The sequence below is a fragment of the Panthera uncia genome, chromosome C2 (genome assembly GCF_023721935.1).
Source record: "Panthera uncia isolate 11264 chromosome C2, Puncia_PCG_1.0, whole genome shotgun sequence".
In the NCBI taxonomy this organism is placed as follows: Eukaryota; Metazoa; Chordata; class Mammalia; order Carnivora; family Felidae; genus Panthera; species Panthera uncia.
This window is the reverse complement of record NC_064810.1, coordinates 149,268,137-149,293,399: the sequence shown is the minus strand read 5'-3', so window position 1 is coordinate 149,293,399 and position 25,263 is coordinate 149,268,137. Positions and strand designations below refer to the sequence as shown.

General features: G+C 50.4%; 1 protein-coding gene across 2 annotated transcripts in view; it reads left to right on the top strand.

Moving 5' to 3' along the window:
- The first annotated feature begins 515 nt into the window (after positions 1-515).
- Positions 516-25,263, top strand: part of XYLB (xylulokinase) — a 62,816-nt gene continuing 38,068 nt past the window's right edge. For both annotated transcript variants that reach the window (XR_007457415.1, XM_049628995.1), the window contains exons 1-9: positions 516-621; positions 1,319-1,401; positions 12,111-12,180; positions 13,931-14,011; positions 16,638-16,724; positions 17,331-17,459; positions 18,528-18,593; positions 19,915-19,987; positions 21,799-21,917. Coding sequence is in view for 1 of the 2 variants with exons in the window: in XM_049628995.1 (XP_049484952.1) it covers positions 565-621; positions 1,319-1,401; positions 12,111-12,180; positions 13,931-14,011; positions 16,638-16,724; positions 17,331-17,459; positions 18,528-18,593; positions 19,915-19,987; positions 21,799-21,917 (765 nt within the window). In the remaining variant the exon portion in view is untranslated. The remainder of the gene's footprint in view (positions 622-1,318; positions 1,402-12,110; positions 12,181-13,930; positions 14,012-16,637; positions 16,725-17,330; positions 17,460-18,527; positions 18,594-19,914; positions 19,988-21,798; positions 21,918-25,263) is intronic.

Below are 25,263 nucleotides of genomic sequence, written 5' to 3'. Positions count from 1 at the left end.
GATGTGGCACATGTCAGAGAGGGGTAACCATTCAGATCTGCTGGGACATGACAGGGCCCGTGGATCCCAGTGCCTGCAGTCCCAGGGGACGTTTCTCTGTGACCTCTGTGTCACCACCATGAGTGGACAGTCGCCTTAGTACCCAAGAGACAGCCACAGAAGTCTCCAGGGCCACTAGAGAGACAGGCAGGGACAATCCAGCTTAAAGGCGGAACCTCTGGTCCAGACGTCCTCCGCGGGAAGCCAGGCGGCGTTAGGGCAAGGCCTCTGCGGAGAGCACACGTGGATGGGGAGGAGGCCGGAGGAGGGTTGGAAGGGAGAAGGTGGCGCAGGGGGTACCGGTATGTTGCCCAGGTGCGAAGCCCGAGGACCCGGCAGGACGCGCGTCCCTGCACCGTCTCCCCGCAGGCGGCGCCAGAGCGCTAGCCCGCGGGTGACTCGGGTCCTGGAGTCCGGCCGGGCGGGGCGAGGGGCGGGCCCGGCGTCTCGGGGCGCTGGAGCGCGGCGACACTCACGCCGCGGGAAGGACGGACGGACGGACGCGCCGCCGGCCCCTCCGCAGCCATGGCCGAGCGCGCCGCCCGCCGCTGCTGCCTCGGCTGGGACTTCAGCACGCAGCAGGTACCGTCGCGGGCCCCAGGGCCGGGCCGGGCCGGGCGGGACGGGGCGGGCCGCCTCCTCCGCGACGCCGGGCCGGGCTGGCGGGACCCGGGCGCGGGGAACCCTGGGGCCGAGCCGCGGGCGCGCTTCCCTCTCGGCTTCCCCCGGGGGATCGGCGTCCCCTCCACCGAGACGCCTTACCCGTGCCGCCCGCCCTCAAGATGCGACCGCGACCCGGCCTGGACCCCGGCCCTCCCGGAAACGGCGGGCGCCCCCGCCTCCCAACCCCGGCGGGATCCCGCGGGCGCGTAGCGGGAAGCGCGCAGCGCGGCCGGGGTCCCGGAGGGGGCTCGCGCGTTGGTGCGGGCGCCCGAGTGACAGGGACCCGAGGGAACTCGGCCGCCTAAGACTCGAGAACACGCAAACGGGTAGACAGGCACACAGGCATAACCAGTGACCTGGAACCGGATCACCGCCTGAAACTTGTTTCAGTGGAGTGGGCACGCTGTACACATGAACTTTGTTCCTCCCGTGGTTGACCCCGGCGTGTCCGGGTCGGCGTACCCGGCGCTGCTGGCCCGAGGACGGGTTGTGCCGCTCCCAGGGCTCTGCAGATGGGCGAGCAGAGTCAAAAGGTGCCTTCAGACTGGGCGTGGGGTGCCAGGGGGCTCCTTTGCTGTGGCAAATTCTATACACCATTTTAAAAAATCCCTTCCAGGTGAAAGTTGTTGCTGTTGATGCAGAGCTGAATGTGTTCTATGAGGACAGTGCGCATTTTGACAGAGACCTTCCAGAATTCGGGTATGTACCCAGTGGATGTGTGGGGGAGGGTTGGTTTTGGGGTCCTCCCTCCACCTTTTATATTCATGAGCCACACTGTTCTGGTGTGAGATTGTGATTTGTAAAAAATACGTGTTTGGTCATTTAGATGGTCAAAATATATTTCTCCTGTGCCTTTGGTCTGCATCCACAGTTCCTGGCTCACAGCTCCTAAACCTCTTGGAAATTCCTAAGGGTTGAGAGGCATAAAGGTGTCTTTTGTTACATTAATGAAGATGACTTTTGGACCCCACCCAGGGGCTGGGGCTGGTTGCCCAGAAGATTAAAGATTGTCTTTAGAGGGTTGGAATTTTCAGCCAGAGGTTGAATGGCCAATGGCCAATGACTTAGTCATTGACCTTGCAATGACTTTGTAATGAAGTCTTAATAAGAACCCGAAAGGACTGGGTTCAGAGAGCTTCTGGATTGGTTGACAAGTGGAGATTGGGCAGAGTGGAGTGCCTGGAAAGGTTATGGAAGCTCGGTGCCCTTTCCCCATACCTCGCCCTATGTTATCTCTTCATCTGTCCTTTATCACGTCCTTTAACTTCTGTGAGCTGCTCAAGCACATTAAAAGAACCTAAGGTCATTGGAACCCCCCATCTGTAGCTGTTTGGTCTGAAGGTAATAGCCTGGGGCCTGGGCCTGGCATCTGAAGTGGGTGGGGAGGGCAGTCCTGTAGGACTGAACCCTTAACCTGCGGAAGTTGATCATCTCAGACCACCTGCTGGTGTCTGAGAATTGTTTGGTGTTGTGTGTAGGGGACCCCCATCCCCTCCCAACCCCCGCCACGTTAGAATTGAGTCCAAGAACCTAAGAGTTGGTATCTGTAGATCTGGCTTCATCAAACTGCAGGAGTCTTGGTAGGCCTCTCAGCGTCTTGTGTGTGTGTTCCTGGAATGAGTTTTCCTCCATTCCTTCCCAATTCCGTGCACTCATTAACCATGCGTGCAGTAGGTATCAGTTGAGACTTACTTCGTGTCAGGCACCGTGCTGGGTACTGGGATTTGATGGTGAACCAAACAGAGACGTGGTGCTTACTCTCCCAGAGCTTCCTGTTGAGTAGGGGAGACTGATATCAATCAAAGAATCTCACAGAAGAGTATTTAGTTATAAACTCAGAGAACGCTATTAAAGGAAAGGGACTTACTTCTCCAAATGTTTATTATAAAGGAATGTGACCCAGACTTGGAGGGGGGGTGGTCAGGGAGGGTCTCTAAGGACGTAGTGCTTGAGCCAAGGTCTGGGTGAGTAGGGTTAGCCAGGTGATGGAAGGGAGGCAGCATTCCAGGCAGAAGGAACGGTGCGTGCAAAGGCCCTGTAGCAAGAAAGAGCACTGCTTATTCAGGGAATTGAAGAAGGCCAGTGTGGCTGGGGAATAGAGAGGGAGGTAGAGGCTGTGCCCAGCTACATAAACCTTGGTACACAGTTTGTGTTTATCCTAAAAGCCGTGGACAGCCACTGAAGGGCCATAGGGATGGGGGTAAGGTGTGACCTGGTTGTATTTGTGTTTTGAAAAGATCTGCGTGCAATGGGAGAGCAGTTGGGTATTGGTCAGAGTGCATGCTGAGAGACCATTGAGGTTTCTCCAGATCTTCTGGATGGGAAATGATAGTGTCTTGGAGGAGAGGGCTGGGTGGTAAAATTGACAGGGCTTGGTGCAGGGTTGAATGTGAGATGTGAAGGTGAGGTTTCTGGCTGGGCTTCTGGATGGTTGGTAGACTGTGGAAGAGAACTGATCTGGGGGAGGAAGATGATGAGTTTGGCTGTTGTGAAAGTTTGGTAGGGCTACCAGAACAAAATGCCCCAGACTGTGCGTCTTAAGCAACAGAAGTTAATTTTCCTTCGGTTCTGGAGCCTGGACGTGTGAGGTCGAGGTGCCAGCACGGTTAGTTTCCTCCGAGGCCTCTCTCCTGGGTTTGCAGATGATGGCTACCTTCTTGCTGCCTGTCACATGGTCGTCCTCTGCCTGTGCATCCCTGGTGTCTCCACTGTGTTTGTGTCCCAGTCTGCTTTTATAAGGACACCAGTCATGCAGGATTAGGGTCCACCCTAATAATGTCATTGCAAGTTAATTGCCTTTTTCAAGCCTCTTTGTCCAAATGCAGTCATGTTCCGAGGTACTGGGGGTTAGGACTTCAACACAGGAATTGGGGGGGGGGGGCGGTAATTCAGTCCATAACAGCTGTGGACTTGTTGATTCTGAGGTGGCTCTGAGAGGTCCTGGAGGACGTGTTCCTCCACGACTATTTTATTTTTTATTATTTTTTGAAGGATTGTTTATTTGGGGAGAGAGAGAGTGCACGCATGCCTGCTGGGGAAGGGCAAAGAGAGAGGGGAAGGGAGAACCCCAAGCAGGCTCCACCCTGTCAGCGCAGGGTTGGGGGCGAACCCCGGGCGATCATGACATGAGCCGAAATCAGAGTGGAATGCTTAACCAACTGAGCCACCCAGGCGCCCCTCCACAACTGTTTAGATATCATTTCCAGGGCGCCTGGCTGGCTCAGTTGGTGGAGCGTGCAACTCTGGAACTCGGGGTTGTGAGTTTGAGCTCGGCATTGGGTGTAGAGATTACTTAGAAATAAAATCTTTAGGGGCCCCTGGGGGGCTCAGTCCGTTAAATGTCGGACTCTGAGTTCGTGCTGCTGGACTCTGCCCTGGCGGTGTGCCGCATGCTTGGGGTGCTCTCCCTCTCCCCTCCCCTGTTCATGTGTGCTCTCTCTCTCTCAAAATAAATAGACATTAGAGTAAAAGATATCACTTCCCTGCTGGCTCTTGGTGCAGCACCCACTGCTGATCACGTTGTGTTACCATCTCTCCTTCCCCCTTAGCTGATGTGCCTCCTTTGAGCTGCGGTTGGAAACCGTCTTGCGTTTGTATTATTTTCTATCACTACAGGCCACATGTGTTTGAGTTTTGGTAGCTTGTGTCTTTCAGGGCATTGGTCCATTTCATCTAAGCTATAAAATGTGTGGCCATAGAGATCTTCATACTGTTCCTTTCTTTTCCTCGGATGTCTATGGGATCAGTAGTGATGACCCTGCTGTCATTCTGATATTGATGATTTGTGTCTTCTCTCTTTTTGTCTCGGTGTGCCTGGCTAGAGGTTCATCGCGTTAATGATCTTTTTGAAAAGGCAGCTTTTGGTTTTGTTGATTTTTCTCTACTGTTTTCCTCTTTCCATTTTTCACTGATTTGTGCTGTCACATTTTAGGGTTTCTTTTCTTCTGCTGGCTGTCAGCTTACGTTGCTTTTCTTTCTCTAGTTTCCTGAAGTGGAAGCTTAGATTTTTAATCTTAGCTTTTCTTTTCTAAATATTTGCATTTAATGCTATAAATTTCCCTCTAAGAATTCCTTTTGCTGTATTCCACAGACTTTGATGTTATATTTTCATTTTTATTTGGTTCAAAATAGATATTTTTTAATGTTTATTTTTGAGAGAGAAAGAGAGACAGAGCGCGAGCAGGGAAGGGGCAGAGAGAGAGGGAGACACAGAATCCGAAGCAGGCTCCGGGCTCTGAGCTGTCAGCACAGAGCCCGACGCGGGGCTCGAACTCACAAACCACGAGATCATGACGTGAGCCGAAGTCAGATGCTCAACCGACTGAGCCACCCAGGCGCCCCTCAGAATATTTTTTTAGTTTCTCTTGAGACTTCTTTGATTTGTGTGTTATTTAGAAGGATGTTGTTTCACCTCCAGGTCTTCCAGCTGTCTTTATGGTCTGGATTCCATATGACGGTATGAAAACAGAAGTCATTTGATTTCCATTCTTTCAAGTTTTTAAATTCTACCTCACTCTGTCTTCAACTCAATGAGTCAATCAGTCCCCTCCATTAGAAAAAAAAAAAAAAGCTACCCATACCCAAAATACAGTATTGCTTTTTTTATCCAGTTACATTTTTAAGATCTTTCAAAGCAGATATATACAGATCTGCTTCATTCCTCCTCCACTGTTTTTTTTTAATTTTTATAATTTTATTGAGATATAACTTATGATAAATTGCATATGTATAATGTATACAGCTTTATAAGTTTTGACATAGATGTTCCTTTATAAAACTATCACCAGAATCAAGATAATGAACATTTCCATCCCCCAAAAGTTTTCTCGTGCCCCTTTGAGTTTATTCCTCTTCCCCAGCCCCAACCCCTGGCAACCACTGATAAGTTTTCTATCACTATGGATTCGTTTCCACTTTCTAGAATTTTAGATAAAGGGAATCATAATAATAGACTCTTTTTTATCTGACTTTTATTTTATTTTTTTAAGTAGTCTTCATGCCCAGCATGGAGCCCAATGTGGGGCTTGAACTCACGACCCTGAGATCAAGATCTGAGCCGAGATTAAGAGTCGGACACTTAACCCTGAGCCACTCGGGTGCCCCGTCTTTTTGGTCTGACTTTTAAAACTCCGTATATTTGTTTTGAGATTCATCGAGGTTGTTACGTGTATCAATAGTTTGTTCTTTTTTTTTTTTTTAAGGTTATTTATTTTGAGAGAGAGCAGAGGAGAGACAGAGAGAGAGGGAGAGAGAGAATCTCAAGCTGCAGCGCAGAGCCCAACCTGGGGCTTAATCTCATGAACTGTTGAGATCATGACCTGAATTGAAATCAAGAGTTGGACATTCAACTGACTGAGCCACCCAGGTGCCCTGCTCTTCCTTTAAAAAACAAACAAACGAGCAAAAGACAACAAAAAAACCCACAAAAACATTTTTTTTTAACATTTATTTACTTGTGAGAGACAGAGTCAGAGCTTGAGCAGGGGAGGAACAGAGAGAGAGAGAGGGAGACACAGAATGTGAAGCAGGCTCCGGGCTCTGAGCTGTCAGCACAGAGCCCAATATGGGGCTTGAACCCATGAACCGTGGGATCATGATCTGAGCCGAAGTCAGACACTCAACTGACTGAGCCACCCAGGTGCCCCTTCCTTTTTCTTTTTCTTTTTCTTTTTCTTTTTCTTTTTCTTTTTCTCTTTCTCTTTCTCTTTCTCTTTCTCTTTCTTTTTCTCTTTCTCTTTTTCTCTTTCTCTTTCTTTTTTTTCTTTTTCTTTTTTTTCTGTTTCTCTTTCTTTTTCTTCTTTCTTTCTTTCTTTCTTTTTTTTAAAGATCATTTATTTATTTTGAGAGGAGAGAGCATGCATGCAGGAGGCACAAACAGAGAGGGAAAGATAGAATCCCAAGCAGACTCAGTGCTGTCAGCACAGAGCCTCACACGGGGCTCTAGCTTAAGAACTATGAGATCGTGACCCGCCGAAATCAAGAGTCGGACACTTAACCGACTGAACCACCCAGGCACCCCAGTAGTTTGTTCTTTTTATTGCTTGGTGGACCACAGTTGGCTTATCCATTCATTTGATGAGGGATATTTGGATTGTTTCCAGTTTTTTATTATTATCAATAAGGAGGCTGTGAAACTCACACACAAGTCTTGGTGTCAGCATAAGCTTTCATTTGTCTTAGAAATGAAATACTCAGGAATGGTTACGTTGTAGGGTAGGTTTTAAAACTGTCAAATTCTTTTCCAAAGCGGTTGTTTTAATACAGTTATTTTGTTAATAGGCATTGCAGGTACTTGGTACATAATTTGAAAGAAAAGGCGTGTAGTGACAAGTCTCAATTTTTCTGAATCTCATCTGTCCCTCCTGGCCTCCTCGACAGAGAACTTTCATTGGTTTTTGTGTATCTTTCCAGTGTTTTATATCAAAATATAAGCAGATGTCAGTATTTTCATTGTCCCCCTTGTTTCCGGATAAAAAAGTACGGTACACGCCATTCTGTACTTTGCTTTCTTCGTTTCACAATAATTTGCCTGTGTTTCCACATCAGTACATAGAGCTTCTGTGTTCTTTTTTATAGGATGCATAGTATTCCATTGTGTAGATAGAACTGAAGGACCTTAGGTTTTTGCAGTGAAAAGTGAGTTACCTTACAGACATGTGCCGGTGTGTCTGCAGGATAAAAGTTTGGAAATCGATTGCTGGATCAAAGAGCGAATAGATGTATGATTTTGGAAGATGTGGCCAGATTGCCTCCCATAGGGATTGTATGGATTTGTACCCCACCAACAATGCGTGAGAGTGCATTTCCCACAGCACCTAAATGTGGTGTGGTTGTTAAAGAGTTTTAGTTCTGTGCCAATCAGAGAGGTGAAAATAGTCCCTCTATGTGGATTTACTTTGCATTTCTCTTATTATGCATGAAGGTGACATCTTTTCATATGTTGAAGGGCTAGTTGAATTTTTTTTTTTCTGTGAAGTTTTTTATGACCTTTGCCCATTTTTCTGATGGATTGATTATTTCTAGGAGCTCTTCAAATGTTAGAGGAACGATCTCCTCGTTAAATGAATTGCAAATAGGTTCCCCAGATTTTTGTTTGTTTTGATTTGTGAATGGGTCGTGGCCACACATGGGCTTTTGTTTCCTGTGCCACCGAACTTCTCAGTCTTTTCCTGTTGCTTCTAGATGTTGAGTCGGAGTTTCAAAGGCCTTCCTCATTCCGAGATTGTGAAGGAATTCACCGCTGTTCTCTTCTGGTTCTTGCAAGATTCAGTTTTATATAAAATATTTGGAGTTTATCTAAGTATATGGCATGCCATTTATTTCCAGCTTCAGTCTTTTCCCTATGACTCTCCAGTGGTTTTGACACCATTTTTTTGAAGTCTGTGTTTACCTCACGGATTTGAGATGCCACCTTTATATGCTAATTTCTGTGTGTGTTTAGGTCTTTTTCTGAGTGTTTTCTTTTGGCCCATTGATTGGTGGGTCTGTTCATGAGCTAGTAACATGTTGTTTTAGTTATTCTAGCTTTACAATATGATTTAATATCTGGAATTGTTGGTCCCCTTTGATTGTTCTTCATTCTCAGTTTCCACGGCCATTCTTTCTTGTTCTTTTTTCTCCCCCCCTTAATTTTAGATAGAGAATCTTAAGCAGGTTCCATGCTCAGCACAGAGTCCAACATGGGGCTCACTCCCATGACCCTGGGATCATGACATGAGCTGAAATCAAGAGCTAGATGCTCCACTGACTGAGCCACTCAGGTACCCCTCCTGTTCTTTTTCGATAATGTACGCTAGAATCAGCTTTTAAGGTTCCAGAAAGCAAAATTGTTAATATTTTTATTGAGATCATATTACATTTATAAGTTAACTTTCAGAGAATTGACAGCTTTGTGAGATTGAGTCTTCCTAGCTAAGCACACGTTTTGTCTTTCCATTTGTCTGGGGCTTCTTTTGAATACTTCACATGTATTTTCTTTTGTTGATTTATTTATTTTGAAAGGGAGAGAGAGAGAGTGAGAGAGAGAGAAGAGGTCGGGGAGGGGCAGAGAGAGAATCCCAAGCAGACTCTGCCCTGTCAGTGCAGAGCCCAATGCGGGACTCAAACCCACAAACTACAAGATCATGAACCCGAGCCGAAATCGGATGCCCAACCAACTGACCCACCAAGGCGCCCCTACTTCTCGTGTGTTTTAATATATTTGACATGTGGATTGTGCATGTTGGGATATATTGCAGAAAAGACCATTATTCCCCAGGCCCTTTGCAATGTGACTTGGTACCTCCTTCAGTCAAGAGATGGAGTCGTTTCCTGACCTGTTGATTTTAACCAATAGAGAATGTGAAGGAAGTACCATTGTGCCAGTTCTAAACCTAAGTCTCAAGAAGGCCTTGCTGACTTCTGCTCTCATTCTTGGGACCCTGTCTAGCCCCCACGTGACCAAACTCAGGCCAGCCTGGTGGAGAATGAGAGACACGTGGCTGTATCGCCCCCAGATCCCAGCCAAGAGAAGGGGCAGCCAGTCTCCAGAAACGGAGCCCTGTAGCTACTCACACCCGACCCCAGATGCATGGGTGAGCCCGGCCGAGCCCAGCCCGGTGACCGACAGAACTGTGAGCTAAATGAGCTCGGTAGTTTCAGATCACTTAGTTGTGAAGTGGTTTGTGACAAGGCAAAACCACCTGGTACATATAATTGTAAACTTATTTCTAACTGTCGTATCTTTTTACTAATGCACATGAGGAATTTTGTAGCAGAGACTGACCAGCGATCTACTAGACTTATTTCCTTCTCCTCCTGGGTATACTCCTGTCTTCCTGGCAGTTATGTTCAGCTGTGTGACTTGAGTCCTAACTGGGAGAAGGTCAACAGGCCTGTCTGTAAGACCTAATCCATATAGCCCCCACCGCGATCCTCTGCCCTGTTCCTTCCTCGGCTCTGTGGCTGGATGCGAGTGGCCAGGGCGGCTTGGAAACCAGTTGGAAGATGAGAGTTGCTGTCGTCCTCCTGGGTCCCTGAATAACTGCAGGGGACAGAGCCCCCTCCTCGTCCCTATCATGCCACTGATTATCCTTTACAGGAGTGAGAAGCAAACTTCCTCTGTATCAAGCCATGGAAATTTTGTTTTTTCCGGAACTAATACAGAGAATCCCTCATCACAGCCTTAAAAAAGAAAGAAAGAATGAGAGAAAGAAAGAAAGGAAGAAAGAAAGAAAGGAGAAGAAAAGCTCTTGTGACAGAATTCACATACCAAAGAATTCACTCTTTTCAAATGTACAAAGGGCGCCTCGGTGGCTCAGTTGGTTGGGCGACCGATGTCAGCTCAGGTCCTGATCTCTCAGTTTGTGAGTTCGAGCTCCGCGTCGGGGGTCTATGCTGGCAGCTCGGAGCCTGGAGCCTGCTTTGGGTTCTGTGTCTCCTCTCTCTACCCCTCCCATGCTCATTCTCTGTGTGTCTCTGTCTCTTAATAATAAATAGACATTAAAAAAAATTAAAATAAATAAATAAAATGTACAATTCAGGGGGCAGCTGGGTGGCTCGGTCAGTTAAGCGTCCAACTCTTGATCTCAGGGTCGTGAGTTCAAGCTCCGCCTTGGGCTCCATGCTAAGCGTGGAGCCTACTTAAGAAAGAAAGAAATAAATGAAATGTCCAGTGCAGTGGTTTTCAATACATTCACAGAACTATGTAACAGTGTCCACTCTTTAATTTTAGAACGTTTTCATCACCTAAGAAAGAAGCCCTGTATCCATTAGCTGTCACTCCCTATCTCTCCTCCTACAGTCCTGGCAACCAGTCTACTCTGTCTCTATGGGTTTGCCTATTCTGAACATTCCTTATAAAGGAATTTATGTAATGTGCGATTTTTTTTAACAAGTTTTTTTTTTTTTTAAGTTTATTTATTTTTGACAGAGAGAGAGAGAGACAGAGCATGAGTTGGGGAGGGGCAGAGAGGAAGACACAGAATCGGAGGCAGGCTCCGGGCTCCGAGCTGTCAGCACAGAGCCTGATGTGGGGCTTGAACTCATAGACCGCGAGATCATGACCCGAGCCGAAGTCAGATGCTCAATCGACAGAGCCACCCAGGAGCCCCAACAAGTTTCTTTTTTTTTTTTTTTTAAAGTTTATTTATTTTGAGAAAGAGTCAGAGAGCATCAGCGAGTGAGGGGGACAGAGAGGGGGGGAGAGAGAAACCCAAGCAGGCTCTACACTGTCAGCTCAGAGCCCGACGTGTGGCTCGATCTCATGAAGCATGACATCATGGCCTGAGCCGTCATCGCTTCACTGACTGAGCCACCTGAGCGCCCTTTTTGTCTATGGGAAAGTCTGCTCTTTTTCACTTTTTTCCCTAACGGTATCTTTTTAAAAATATCAGTATTATTGAGTATAACTTGTGTACAAAAAAGGGCATCCATTAAAATGTACAATCTCAATGCCTTTTGATAGAGGCAGACCTATAGCTGTGAAAGTACCACCAAAGTCAAGATACAAACCATCTGCATCACTCCTAAGATTCTTTGTGCCCCTTTGCATTCTATCCTTTCCTCCCCGACTGGACTTGGGAAACCACTACAACAGGTGGATTTGCATTTTCTAGCAAGTTATATAAATGGCATCATGTAATATGTACTCTTTTTGTCTGGCTTCCTTCACTCGGCACGATCATTGGAGATTCATCTCCCTGCTGGTGTGTGTAACACACGCACCACAATTTATCCATTCACTTGCTTAGGGATACCTAAGCTGACTCCAGTTTTCTACTGTTACAAATAAGGCTGCGATGAAACCTTGTATACAAACCTGTCAGTGAACGTATACTTTCGTTTCTCTTGGCTGGTAATTAGGCATAGAATGTCCGGATCACATGGTTATCTAATAGTATCTTGGTATGGATTTGGAGCCTGTTTTCGTTTTGAGTTTTGTTTTGTTTTTTTTTTTTCTAAACTCATAGTTGAAAGGGTTGGGTTTTGGAGAGGGGCCCAGGCAGCTAACTCTCCAGGCTTGCAATCCAAGGACTCCCTGGTCTGAGAGCCAAGAAGTTCTCCCGCAGACACAGCACTTCTGTAGCACATGCCTACCCCAGTGGGCTTGGGAGGGTTTTAATCCAGCCCTGCGCCCGCTAGTTCCCTCGTGGCCACAGTGCCAAGTGACGCCATGCCTGCCTTCCAGGGTGAGTCCTTCCTCTTTAGAAGGCATATTTTTGCTGGTGTCTTCTGAGAATCGTCACCACTGAGCAATTGCTAGGACTTCTCTTTCCATCTTGCGAGCACTGTTCAGTCTTGCTCAGTTTAGAGTTCCCATCGAGGTTGGGGAAAGGGCATTTCTTCTTCCATTGGAGGGATCCGGGGCCTGCCCCCCACTGCGCCCCTGCCCAAGGCTCTGCCAACACTCTGTCTTATTCTCCTTGTAGGACTCAGGGTGGAGTTCACGTTCACGAGGATGGGCTGACAGTGACATCTCCAGTCCTGATGTGGGTCCAGGTAAGCATAGGGATCCCTGACCTTCTCCTGTCCCCAGCCTGTCTCACTGGCAGACTTGCTGATTTACTGGGAAGCCCTCTGTTGAGACCAGGTCCTCACTGGGAAATGGAGTCTGCATGGTTCCTAAGGCTAGACTCAGCCTCAACTGGTCCTCTTGAGCCAAGAGGACACGCACAGGGCTTGTAGGTCTGGTGCTGAGAACTTGCAAGTCCTACCAGTGAGTAAGCATCTTCAGAATGCCGCCTTCCCAAACCTTTGCCAAACACTCTGCAGGCAGGCCCTGTGGCCTCCCTTTTACCCCGAGATCCAGACACAGCACTGGTGTCTTCGTGCTCAGCCCCCAGAATCCTCAGCTCTTGAAGCAGGGGAACTTCTCAACGGTGGCTTATGACCTGACCAGTCAGGTTCCGCTGGACCCCAAGACAGGCCTGCCTGTTCAGGACCAACAAGAAAGGAAGATACCTGTAGCCAAATATGGGTGACCCGTGAAGCCACAGGACCAGGGGTATGGCCAGTACAGACCAGCATAATAGGGCTGGAGTCTGCCTCAGGGGTCCCAAGACCCTACAACTGGGAGCCAGCTAAAGGCCGTCCTTAATGTGTCCACCAAAGCTTGTTCAGGCCTCCAACACTGGTCTAAGCAATTAATTCCCTATACTAAATTCTTTCTGTTAGGACGATTGGTGTGATTTTTAAACATTTTATCAACTTGACCCTGACTCATACTGGAGGATTGGGGTAAAGGACAGATTTCCACCAGACAGGCCAGCCAGAATGTACTTCTTAGGGCTGAGCCCCAGACCAAGGGACGGTGGGCGCGACAGGCAAGAGTCGATCTAGAGGTTCTACTGATAATGCCGGGGGCTTGTGATAAGCCAAGGCTTTAACTTGGGGTAGTGAGCACTGGATAGAGAGCCAGGCTTGGGGGTGGGGCCACGTGATTTCTAATCGTGAGCAGGCCCGTCAGGATTGGACCTGTTCTGGCTTCGCCAATCCCCGCTCCAGGGGTGCCCCACTCCCAGCCTGAGGTTTGGCCAGGGGGGCCAAGTTGGCAGCCACAGCCAGGGCTGTGAAAGGAGCCCTCCCAGCATAGGGAGGGGATGGTGGAGTTGGGACAGAGCTCCAGGGGCTGCTCTGTCCTCAAGGAAAATGCAGCCTGGGGTGAATCTCTAATCCTGCCCTGAAACCTTAGGGCAAGTGTCAGGCTCTTCTGGGCAGCACCATTTATCCCACGCTTGGGTCTTACAAAAAAAGAAGATTGGTAGAGGGTGGAACGGGGATTGGGACAAGTGGCGGCCATCTCTACCTACTCCTTCCAGCCTGGTGCTCCTGGACGTGCGGAGTCTAGGCCTGGTCCCCACTCTGACGGGGCCGTCTACGTCACTCTTCACTTCTCTGTTGCAGTGAAGTCAGACCACTAGTCCGGTGGGTTGAAAATGCAGAGAAAAGAAAGCACGATATGATCCACCTTGCTCTTGCCAAGTGCTTGGAAGTCACAAATCGGAGAAGCAGAATTTGAGGACCAGTGGTTTCTGATTCTGTCTATTTAAACTATGTTTACCCTACTCCACCTTTTCATTTGGTTGATCTCTACTTTGGTTAATTATTCTGGTGCTTACGTATCCCAGGCCGTCGGCTCTTTTTCATCTCCGGGGTGATGGCGAACACTTACGTTTCAGTGTGGAGGCTCGTGGGCTTGCCTGACTCGGTGGTTCAGGACAGTCACGGTGGGCTCTGTTTGTCTTCTCAGGCTTTGGATATCATCTTGGAGAGGATGAAGGCCTCGGGCTTTGACTTCTCTCAAGTCCTCGCCCTGTCTGGGGCCGGCCAGGTCTGTGTGTGGCAGCCTCCGGGCGGCGTGCGGGGCGGCTGTGGGGCAGTGGTGTGGGGCTCCCCTGGAGGGAATGCTTGTCCTTGAGAGCCACTGCACCCCTGCCGTTGCTGGTAGAGACCCCTACCGCCCTCCTACCTCGGAGGATGGTATAGCTTGCCTCCTTGCTGAAGGATCTGAGGCAGTTCGTACTGTGAAGCATTATACGGAACAGGACACTGGGTCAGGCAGAACCGGATAGAGGTCCTCCGGTGGGGTGGGGGGGAGGCGTTGGACGAGCATTTAGGATGCCTGCCTTGGAGCACTAGAATTGCTTTTGTGTTTCCTGGAAGCAGAAGCAAAGTTAGAAATTATACTTCTAGGGGCTCTTGGGAGGCTCAGTCGGTTAAGCATCTGACTTCAGCTCAGGTCATGATCTCATGGGTCGTGGGTTCGAGCCCCGCATCGGGTGCTGTGCTGACAGCTCAGAGCCTAGAGGCTGCTTCAGATTCTGTGTCTCCCTCTCTCTTTGTGCCTCCCCTGCTCGTGCTCTGTCTCTCTCTCAAAAGGAGATAAACATTTAAAAATAAATTTAAGGGGCACCTGGGTTAAATGCCCGACTTCAGCTCAGATCATGATTTGATCTCACAGTTTGTTAATTCGAGCCCCACGTCGGGCTCCCTGCTGTCAGCACAGAGCCCGCTTTGGATCCTGTGTCCCCTTCTGTCTCTGGCCTTCCCCGGCTCGTGCTCTCTCTTTCAAAAATAAATAAGCATAAAAAATAATAAATAACAAATAAATTTAAAAAATAAAGTTCATTAATCTTTGAGAGAGATCATGCACGCGAGTGGGGTAGGGGTAGAGAGAGAGGGAGGGAAAGAATCCCAAGCAGGCTCTGTGCTGTCAGCACGAAGTCTGACTTAGGGCTGGATCCCACAGACCATGAGATCGTGACCTGAGCTGAAATCCAGAGTTGGACACTCAACTGACTGAGCCACCCAGGCACCCCTAGCTACTGCTTTTAATATCATTGCCATTTATATAGGAACCCAGAGGCACAGAGGGGTGACGTCACCTACCCCAGGTCACACAGCTGCTGGGAGGGGGCGTCAGGACCCAAGTTGAGCCGTACCCTCTGAATCACTTTGCTCCATGCCTAATTAGCCTATTTTCACATCCTCATCAGAGAGTGCTTACTGAGTTTTCTAAAGCCACCTCCTCTCTCTCCCCCTCTCTCTCCCTACCCCGACAGGAATTTATTGCTCCTGTCCTTGTTAAACTACATGGATTCTCTGAGTGATCTCATCCACTTCTCTTACCTAAACCTCAGGCTGGGACACCCAGCCTGGGACACCCTGTCCCTCCTGGGCATCCCCCGGCCCCATGGCCAGGTATCCCAACTTCTGTGCTAGACTGAGTGGTCTGTCTTTCCCCAGGGCCACAACCCACCCATCATCCTTGACCCCATGTCCAAGGGGGCCCCCATGTCCCAGTGATTTGTTACATGACTCTTCAATCTACCACCTTCTCTCCAATTTTGCCTCTGTTGCCCCAGGCCGAACGTCTATAATTTTTCTCTGGGTCTCTGCTTCAGCCTCCCTGCCTCCCCTGTACCTTCTTTGTGACTCCCCCAAACCCTTTCATACATTTAGCCCTGGCCACGACACTCCCCTGCTAATCCAGAGTTCCCACACCTCCCCGATAAACCCCAGCCTCCTGAGTACGGACGTCAAGGCCCCGGTGCTCAGGCTGTCCCCACCACCTCCCACCTGAGACCCAGCCCACTGTTTAGAATGCCACCATTCCGGGGAGCCTGGGTGGCTCAGTGATTAAGCGTCCGACTTCAGCTCAGGTCGTGATCTCGTGGTTTGTGGGTTCGAGCCCCGCGTCGGGCTCTGTGCTGCTGGTGCAGAGCCTGCTTGGGATTCTCTCTCTCTGCCTCTCTCCTACTCATGCTTTCTCTCTCTCTCAAAATAAACTTAAAAATAAATAAATAAAAAGAATGCCACCATTCCCATACCTGCCAACCTCTCACCTGTGGTTGCTCTCTGCATGGAACACCCACAAACTCAACTCTCAGCTCCTTTCCTACTAATCATGTCCACCTCTACCCATGAGTGCTCCCAGTTGGTTAGATGCCCCTCCTCTGTGTTCCCGCTGCCCTGCCACTGCACATCCATGGGGTTTTATAATTGTATGTTTGTGTCTTTTTCCCTGCGTCAACCCCCGTGTCAAGAGAATAGGGACAGTACTATCCTATTCATCTGTCTCATTGCCTGGCATGATCTAGGTGCTCAATAAATGTTTGTTGAATGAATGAATGAATGGGTAAGTGAATGAAGGCGTGAATTTCAGATAATATTATGAGCAACATATTTAAATACAACTTTACGAAATTACCAAAATCCAGACCAATAATTCTTTCTTGGACCCTTCCTGTAAGTTTTGAGGTGAACAGGGCAGAGCTCTCATTTTCTAGAAATGAAAGCCAAGTCTCACAAAGGTGATGAGTTCTGTGACTAAGAAGTGGCAGGGGCAGGCTTGGAGCCCGTTTCTTTCGGGGTGTGGTCTGGAGTCTTTCTGTGTCTCCAGGAGGTGGTAACGGTGTGTAGGCGCGTGAACGTGTGCGTGCGTTTTCCCTCGGCAGCAACATGGAAGCATATACTGGAAGGCTGGGGCCAGCCAGGTGCTGAGAAGCCTGTCACCAGACCTCCCGTTACATAAGCAGCTGCAGGTAACGGTGGCCATGTTGTGGGAGTCTGAGAAAATTCTGTGGGGTGGGGTGAAGGGCCCAAGCCCCCGTGGGCCCTGAAGTCTGGGGCTTTTGTGCATTGTCAAGGGTATAGGAACTTGGCTCGGGCAATAGTGCTGTGAACATGGGCTGCCCTGCCCCCCAGTGGGTATCCCTGGTGTCTGAACGGAGGGTGGGGTGCCAACAGTCCTCATCAGAGGGTCCCTTCCGGTCTGGCATGGCTCCGGCTAGTTCCCCATTCGGGGATCTCCCCATGGGGCGTGCTGCCTCCTGGTGATGCTGGGAAGGCAGGCTGTGTCTTCTCCCCGCCTCCCAGCTTCGGATGCCTCCGTTGACACTGCACTTGGCTGCTCATCTCTAGTGTTGCCTGCAGTGCTCAGGTGTCCTTGTTAGAACCTTCAACCTTGAGCTTTCTGGGGAGAGACCCCGCGGAGCCGGGCCAAGATTTGGGCACGAAGGGCTTGCCCGTGGGTCTTCCTAGGTCATATGCAATCACAGCCGTGACTGGCAGTGTAACCGCCAAGGCCAGGGTGGCTCCCAGAGTCAGCAGGCATCGTTCCAGCCTGCGCCTTTGTTCCTCCTCTCCAGGCCTGTTTCTCCATCAGCGACAGCCCGGTGTGGATGGACTCCAGCACCACAGCCCAGTGTCGCCAGCTGGAGGCCGCGGTGGGCGGCGCCCAGGCTCTCAGCTGCCTCACAGGCTCCCGGGCCTACGAGGTGCGCCGCACCTGCCACGGGCTGGGCATTAGGGTTGGTCCCGGGGGGAAGGTCCGGTTGCTGGCTCTGGTCCTTTCTCGTCCCTTCTCCCTGGGTGTCTGGGAGGACACAGCTGCCGACCCACCCCCAGGGGAATCACAGGAGACACGTGGGTGTCTGGCCCCTGGGTCTGCTCCCGGTTGTCCTGCCTCCCTCTGCTGCTGGCGAGCCAGGACGGACCTCCTGTTGCCCTTTTCGCAGAAGGGAGCTGAGGCGTGGACGTGGCTGTGCTCCTCGTGTCGAGCGGGGTGGGGTGAAGGGCCCAAGCCCCCGTGGGCCCTGAAGTCTGGGGCTTTTGTGCATTGTCAAGGGTATAGGAACTTGGCTCGGGCAATAGTGCTGTGAACATGGGCTGCCCTGCCCCCCAATGGGTATCCCTGGTGTCTGAACAGAGGGTGGGGTGCCAACAGTCCTCATCAGAGGGTCCCTTCCGGTCTGGCATGGCTCTGGCTAGTTCCCCATTCGGGGATCTCCCCATGGGGCGTGCTGCCTCCTGGTGATGCTCCTCGTGTACGGGGTCCTCGTGTACGTGTACGTGTACGAGCTCCTCGTGTACGGGGGCGACGATGGCACCTCCGCTTCAGCCTCTAAGCGGGGGCCAAAAATAGCGCCCACACTTCGAGCAGTTTTGAACCCGAGAGGAGTCAGTTCATGTAAGGCAGCGCCTGGAAAAGTTCCAAAAAAGGAAAAAAAAAAAAGCCAGCTTCGGTTCCCGCTGCCTTCAGCCACCCTTCCAGGGCCGGCTGCGATTGGCGCAGCTGGGGTCATGTGACCCTTCCTGCCTTGAGAACAATGGGGGGGCGGGGAAAATACCCTGCGCAGGCGCTCTTGGTCAGCTTCGCCGTCACCTTGCAGGTGACGAGCGAGGCTTATTCCTGGAGGGTGCTCAGCAAACATTTCTAGAGTCGAGGCCTTGAGAAAGCTTCCATTGTACTAATATCCAGAGCATGCTACACTAACCTCACTTTGTGAGAGCCGATCATTGCACATAGGATATGGATTTTTAAGAATTTGCGCTCTTCTCTGCAGCGATTTACGGGAAACCAGATCGCGAAGATTTACCAGCAGAACCCCGAGGCCTACTCACACACGGAGGTCGGTTCAACGTTCCTCTTTGCTTTCAGTCACAGTTGAATTCCTTTTATAATACTTAACCTTTAGTATAAATACATCTTGCGCGCATTGGCCAAAAGCATGGATTAGCAGACATTGAAAATGATATATTCAGTTTGGCTTTTTTTTCCCTCATTGTCGAGCTGTTTCCAAAGAGGAGGGAATGAATGGAATCGAGGGAAAGAGAAGTCAGGGCCTCTCCTGACCCCAGGGGGCAGAGGGCAGGATGGGAGCAGTGGGGACTGGTGTCTTCGGCCACCTGAGTAGGAGTTCCAGGTGCCCTTTAGTCTCCGTCTTCTCAGTTTCCTGCATGGAAATGGCTCCCAGGCACTTGATTGGTGTGGGCTCAGTGTTTCCTCCAGAAATGTGGAAAGCTGAACCCCTGTGTCCCTAGCTGTGGCCCTTCAACCGGAGCCTGTGTCCCAGAAACTCCAATTCATTCCTTGGACCACGGTCGCCGAGAGCCGGCACTTAATGCCGCCTGAGAAGCAGCCTTGACACCTTGGCTAGTGATTTTCATCTCTGAATAATTAGAAAACGATCAGCTCATGTTCAACCAAAGTGCCTTTTTAATCTTGGGAGTTCACAGCATCCGGTTTGTTATTTAATGACTCAGGGTTCCAGATGACTCTGCAGCACGTGCTGTGTAGATTTCGGGGAGGAGGGGAAGGGCAGAGATGTAAAACCCTCTCCAAATTCCGTGTGGAACTAAGGTGGCCTGAGGCGGGACAGGGGACAGGAGGTGCTGGCATTCTCTGCAGTGGTCCAAGGGCCAGCGATTCCCACGTGGAAGCACAGACCCCCCAGGCCAACATTTGAAATCCATTATCAGTCCTCCAGCTCCTGAGGGACTGGTTTTCGCTTAAGTTGCTCTGAACCCCCAAGGGTGTCTTTGTTGGTTCTGAGTCCTGTGGCCACACATCCCCCCTTCCCTTGTGACTTAGATATAAAGACCACAGGAATGGAGGAAGGAGATCAGGCATCACACCTCCTGGATTCTGGGTAGAAAAGCCACTTCCCTAAGCACGGCTTTTTCATAGGGCTTGTTGCTTTTTTGCTTTGTCGGACTTGAGTTCTATGGCCCAACAGAAACTGCAGCGTGAGGTGCTCTCGCAAGGAGTCTTGGTGATCCAGATACTCAGATGTTGTAGTAGCCAAGATATTCAGTCACTACCATTACTGGGCACCTTGCTCCAAATTTCCACTTCCCTCCTCAGTTGAAAGCTCTTCTCATGTTGTGTGCATCAGAGGATTCGGTGGCTTATGGAAATGAGTCCTAGCTGACTGTGTCTTCCTTTTACAGAGAATTTCTTTGGTCAGTAGCTTTGCTGCCTCCCTGTTCCTTGGGTCTTACTCTCCTATCGACTGCAGTGATGGTAAGCCTTCAGAGTCCCGGCGCTGGCCTGTTCTGTATGCACGTGCACATGTGGGGCTGTGGGCAGCGTAAGCCCTGTCCACCCGGCTGGGTGCTAGTCTTTTAGCCCTGTCGTCTGTTGCCGAGAAGGGAGCATATTGTCTTCTGCTGTGTAATGAATGTCCCTGGTGCTTAGCAGCTGAAACCACAAGTGTTGATGATCTCAACAGAATTTCCGCAGGTCTGTAATCTTGGAGCAGCTTGGCTGGCTTGTGTGGCTCAGGAGCTCTCATGGGGTGGCCTTCAAGCTGGCAACCAGGACCAGTCATGTAAAGGCTTGACTGGGGCTGGAGGATCCACTTCCAGGGCTCCAGACAGAACTGGTTTGAGGCCTGTGTTCCTCTCCATGTGGCCCTCCCATAGGACCACTCACGACACTGGAGCTGGATCCCCGTCTTCCCCCCCCCCCCCCCCCCCAGGTGAGGGATGAGAGGAGAGTGCAGTCAAGCAGAAGCTGCAGAATCTTTTACACCCTAGTCTTGGAAGTGTCATACCGTCCCTGCTGCCCCACCCTACTGGTCACAACAGACCTACCCAGGTATAGGAAGACAGGGACCTCACAAGGTGTGAACACCAGGACTCAGGGCTGAGCACGAGCCATCTTGGAGCCTGGCTCCCCCAAGGAGTTGTTTCTTGGGGAACGCAAGAGAGTGGTGAGCTTCTGGAGTCCAAAACCTTGCCCGAAATAACTGCGGGTGATGCCAGCAAGGAAGGAAAGCTGGGACAAGGCTGCCGAAGGCACTTTTGCATGAGGCCGGGCTGCAAGGCCTGCCAACAGAAGAGGGGACCAGAACGCAGAGCAAGAGCCCAGGCCTATGAACGTGGCTTCAGAGGAGTCTTGGAATGCTCAGAGCCTCCTGGGACTCCATCTGGAGTGTTTGAGTGCTGTCGTATGCCAGCTGTTATTCTAGTGTTCAGGGAGAGGAAGCCGGTCCCCCAGCTTCACTCACGATCTGGAGAAGAGAAGGTTCCCACAGGTAGCTCCGGAGAAGTGAGACCAGCAGAACCCTAAGCCTGGAACAGCATGTGTCCACTTGTGTTCGCCACACCTCCCCTGGGGCTGTTTGTGCTGCGGGGGAAAGTCACAGCCCCATTCCCGGGGCGGTCCAGAGGTTCGCGTTTTTCAGCCTCAGCCGGGCCCTCCACGCCGCTGTCCTCACCCCCCTGAGAAGTCACCCCCTGATTTACCTGTGGTCTGACCTCCTCACCTGGGTGCATGACTCCATTAGCATCCCGGCCGACGTCTATGTGCCTCCACCTGGACCCAGGGGAGGAGGAAGACGGGAGGCCTTCCCCTGTGCTCTGGCTCGTCTCCCCCTCGCCGTCCTCAGGAAAGCCTCGGGAGCAGTAGATTGTTTTCAGACAGGCTTAGCTTCCCTCCATAAGTTAGATGTGATTGGGAAATCCTGAGGGCTGACCCACATCAGCACAGGGCTGCCTCCAAGCAGACACCTTGAACCCAGGGGACACAAAGAACAGTGCCTGGTCTACGTATTGTCGGGCCTTAGGGCTGCAGATTTGCAGGCTAATGGTGGAGCTCGAGCCCATGAGGGAAATGCGGAGGAGGTGGGGCCGTGTGTTTCCAAGGGCCCCTGCGGACCTCATGTTTGCCAGCTCCATAATGACCCAGGCACACCGTATATGTTCCGGTGGGAAGAGGTCCAAGTATAAGTTTGCTGCAAGAGAATGATTGGCTTTCTGCCCCGCTTGTACATTTTCCCAAAAGGTCCTTTCTAAAGATGTTTCTGTTTCTTGTTTCCTTCGTTCCCTTAGGTTCTGGAATGAATTTGTTGCAGATCAAGGACAAAGTCTGGTCGCGGGTCTGCCTTGCTGCCTGTGCTCCTCATTTAGAGGAGAAGCTTGGCTCACCGGTACCGTCCTGCTCAGTTGTGGTAGGTCCTCTTTCCGGCGGCGTGGCTCCTTTAAGAGCTGGCAGCTACTGGGGAAAGCAGTATACAAGAGAAGCGTTTGACATGTCAAAGCCGAATGTCTTGATCAGTGCCTTGCATTTAGCAGGTACTCAGGTGCAGGTATATATGACTGCCTCGTGGTGGTGAGGTGTGGGGTAGGGGGACTTAGGAAAATTCTGCTAGAAATTTATTAGGATAGGAAGAAAAGTTGAAGGGATAAGTTGTGGGTGATTGCATACGTTAGGAAAAAATACACAGAATGCTGAAATTCTTGGGGTCGGAACCACCTCTGAAGCTTGGAGGAGGCAGAGAGTAGGAGGAAAGAGGTAAGAGGAAAGAGTAGGAGGAAAGAGGAAAGAGGTGCCAGGAAGCTACGGAGAACGCAGTCCCTGGCACCGTATTGCCCAGGCTGGAATGTCGTCTCTGCCATTTGCCAGCTTTGTGACTTTAGTCTGTGCCTCTGTTTCCTCATTTCTGTTGTTCCTGAAGGAATAATGATACTTTCTATGCTGTCAGACTGATGTGCAGAATAAACAGGTCGATGCATTTAAAGTTTATTTATTTCAAAAGAGAGAGAGAGAGAGAGCACAAACAGGGGAGGAGTGGAGAGAGAGGGAGGGAGAATCCCAAGCAAGCTCCACGTCGTTAGCATGGATGCAGGGCTTGAACCCACGAACCGCGAGATCATGGCCTGAGCCGAAATCAAGAGTTGCGCGCTCAGCCAACTGAGCCGCCCAGGTGCGCTGTAAGTGAGCCGATGCGTTAAAAAAAATTTTTTTTTTTTAACGTTTTTTATTTATTTTTGAGACAGGGAGAGACAGAGCATGAACAGGGGAGGGGCAGAGAGAGAGGGAGACACAGAATCCAAAACAGGCTCCAGGCTCTGAGCTGTCAGCACAGAGCCCGACGCGGGGCTCGAACTCACGGACCGTGAGATCATGACCTGAGCCGAAATCGGCCGCTTTTTTTTTTTTTTTAATTTTTTTTTTAACGTTTTTTATTTATTTTTGAGAAGAGCCGATGCATTTAAAGTGCTCAGGATAGTTCTCGGTCCCAAGGGCAATATGGAAAACATTTAGGGCAGCCACACGGGAAAGGATGAAGCGGGACCACTCTTACACCACACACAAAAATGAGCTCAAAATGGATGAAAGACTTGAATGGAAGACCTGAAAGCATGGAACTCCTAGAGAAAAACAGGTGTTGGTGGTGATTTTGGGGATTTGATACCAAGAGCAAAGGCAAGAAAAGCAAGTGGGACTATATCAAACTTAGAAGCTTCTGCACAGCAAAGGGAAACCATCGACAAAACTGAGAGGCCGGGGGCCTGGGTCCCTCGGTTGAGCCTCTGACTCTTGATTTCGGCTGAGGTCATGATCTCAAGGTTCCATTCGTGATTTTGAGCCCCTCGTGGGGCTCTGTGTCGGAGATACACAGCCCGCTTGGGATTCTCTCTTTGCCCCTCCCCGTGCTTTCTCTCTCTCTCAAATAAACTTCAGAAAACCAAAAAGGCAACCTATGGGATGGGAGAATATACATAAAAATCCTGTATCTGGGGGCACCTGGGTGATTCACTCGGTTGGGCGTCCGACTTTGGTTTAGGTCATGATCTCATGGTTCATGAGTTGGAGCCTCACGTCGGGCTCTGTGCTGACAGCTCAGAGCCTGGAACCTGCTTCACATTCTGTGTCTCCCTCTCTCTCTGCCCCTCCCCCACTCATGCTCGCTCACGCTCTCTCTCTCTCTCTCTCTCAAAAAATAAACATTAAAAAATTTTTTTCAAAATCATATATCTGATAAGGAGTTAGCATCCAAAATATCTAAAGAACTCACACAACTCTGTAGCGAAAAGACAAACGGTGTGATGAAGAACATTTAACCATTAGCACGACACCCCCATTCAGAATACACACTGGCTGGGTGTATTTGCCTTGGTTTCCCCGCGTTAACTGACTTTAGTTCTAGGCTGCTCTGTGGGGAGAATGGAGTAGACAGCTGGGCCCTGCCCTCAGGGGCCCTTTGGCAGGAACGTGTGCCACACACAGAACGGCTGGGTGGTTGAGGGTGTCAGCAGGAAGGAAGGAGAAGGGTCCCTGAGGCCTGAGGAGGGTGATGAGAAGGATCAGGCTGCCACTTGTGCTGCCCGTTCAGAGTCCCAGCCACAAAAACACTTTTCTGAGATCAGCACCGATGTACAGAGCTTAGGGAGGGGTGTCCCCCGCCTCGGAAGGGGGACAGTTCAGGACCCAGCCTTGCTGAAACACAGCAGAAGGGATAAGGAAGGGCCAACAGGAAACAGCCCAGCCTCTGGGATTGGTATTCCATGCACGGCTTCTGGTTTTGTGTGTGAGATGGGAAGCAATGTTTTGTCCACGGCAACAGGCTTTGTTTTCCTTATGCCGGGAACACATGCCTCCAGGAGGGAGCTCGTGCACAGACTAGCAGCTTGAGGAACCAAAAAGAACCGATTCTGAAAAGCATGTTTTCATTTGTAACAGATGCATCCACGTGATGGGGGGTGCAGGGACAAGTGGAACCGGTGTTTCCCATCATCCCTTCTTCAGAAGGTGGTGCCCAGGCAGCTTTCACATTTTTTGCAGGAAGATATCTGGAGATGGATGGTATTGGACACTTCTCCAGCCCTGCCTTGCAGCCTCCTAACCCATCTGTTTGACCAGCTGCTGTGGCTTTTCAGTGTCACCTGGCCGCAGCCTGCCGGGGTGGGATCTCATTTCCCTCCCTTTCCGCCCAGGGCTTCTGTGACTCCGTGTTTGTGCTCTGCAAACCTGGAGGTCCAGGGAGTTAACATCCCACGGGACACCCTTCAGTAGCGGGGGCCTGTGGAGATGTGCCCCTCGCCCCATTCCCAGGTGGACAACCCCCAGATCCTTTACACGGCTCCTCGGACGCTGCCCACAGTGGTGACCAGCTTGACAATGTACCCTTGGGTGGCCTCTCCCTCCTCCCCAGGTCCCCTTTCGTTTTCTGGGATCACTTTCCCAAATAAGCCACCTGCACACGAACTCTGACTCTGGCTCTGTTTTTGGAGGCAACGGGGTCTGAGACATTTCTCTCCCAGGAGATGGCTTATTCTGATGTAAGTCCGAAATTTTGCTATAAGGAGCAAAATTTTCTTTCTAGGCCCCAGGAAAGCCCATCATTTATTTCAAACTTTTGGAACTAAGGTAAAGTCAGGGAAAGGGGGGGAAAAAGTGTCTCTTTTATAGCTGTGTTTTCTATGGGTCTGTCCAGCAGGTGTCCCCGATCTCTGGTCCCACAGCTGCCCTTGGAGGAGCCTTGGGGGCCATGCTTCTCAGGGGAGTTCCCT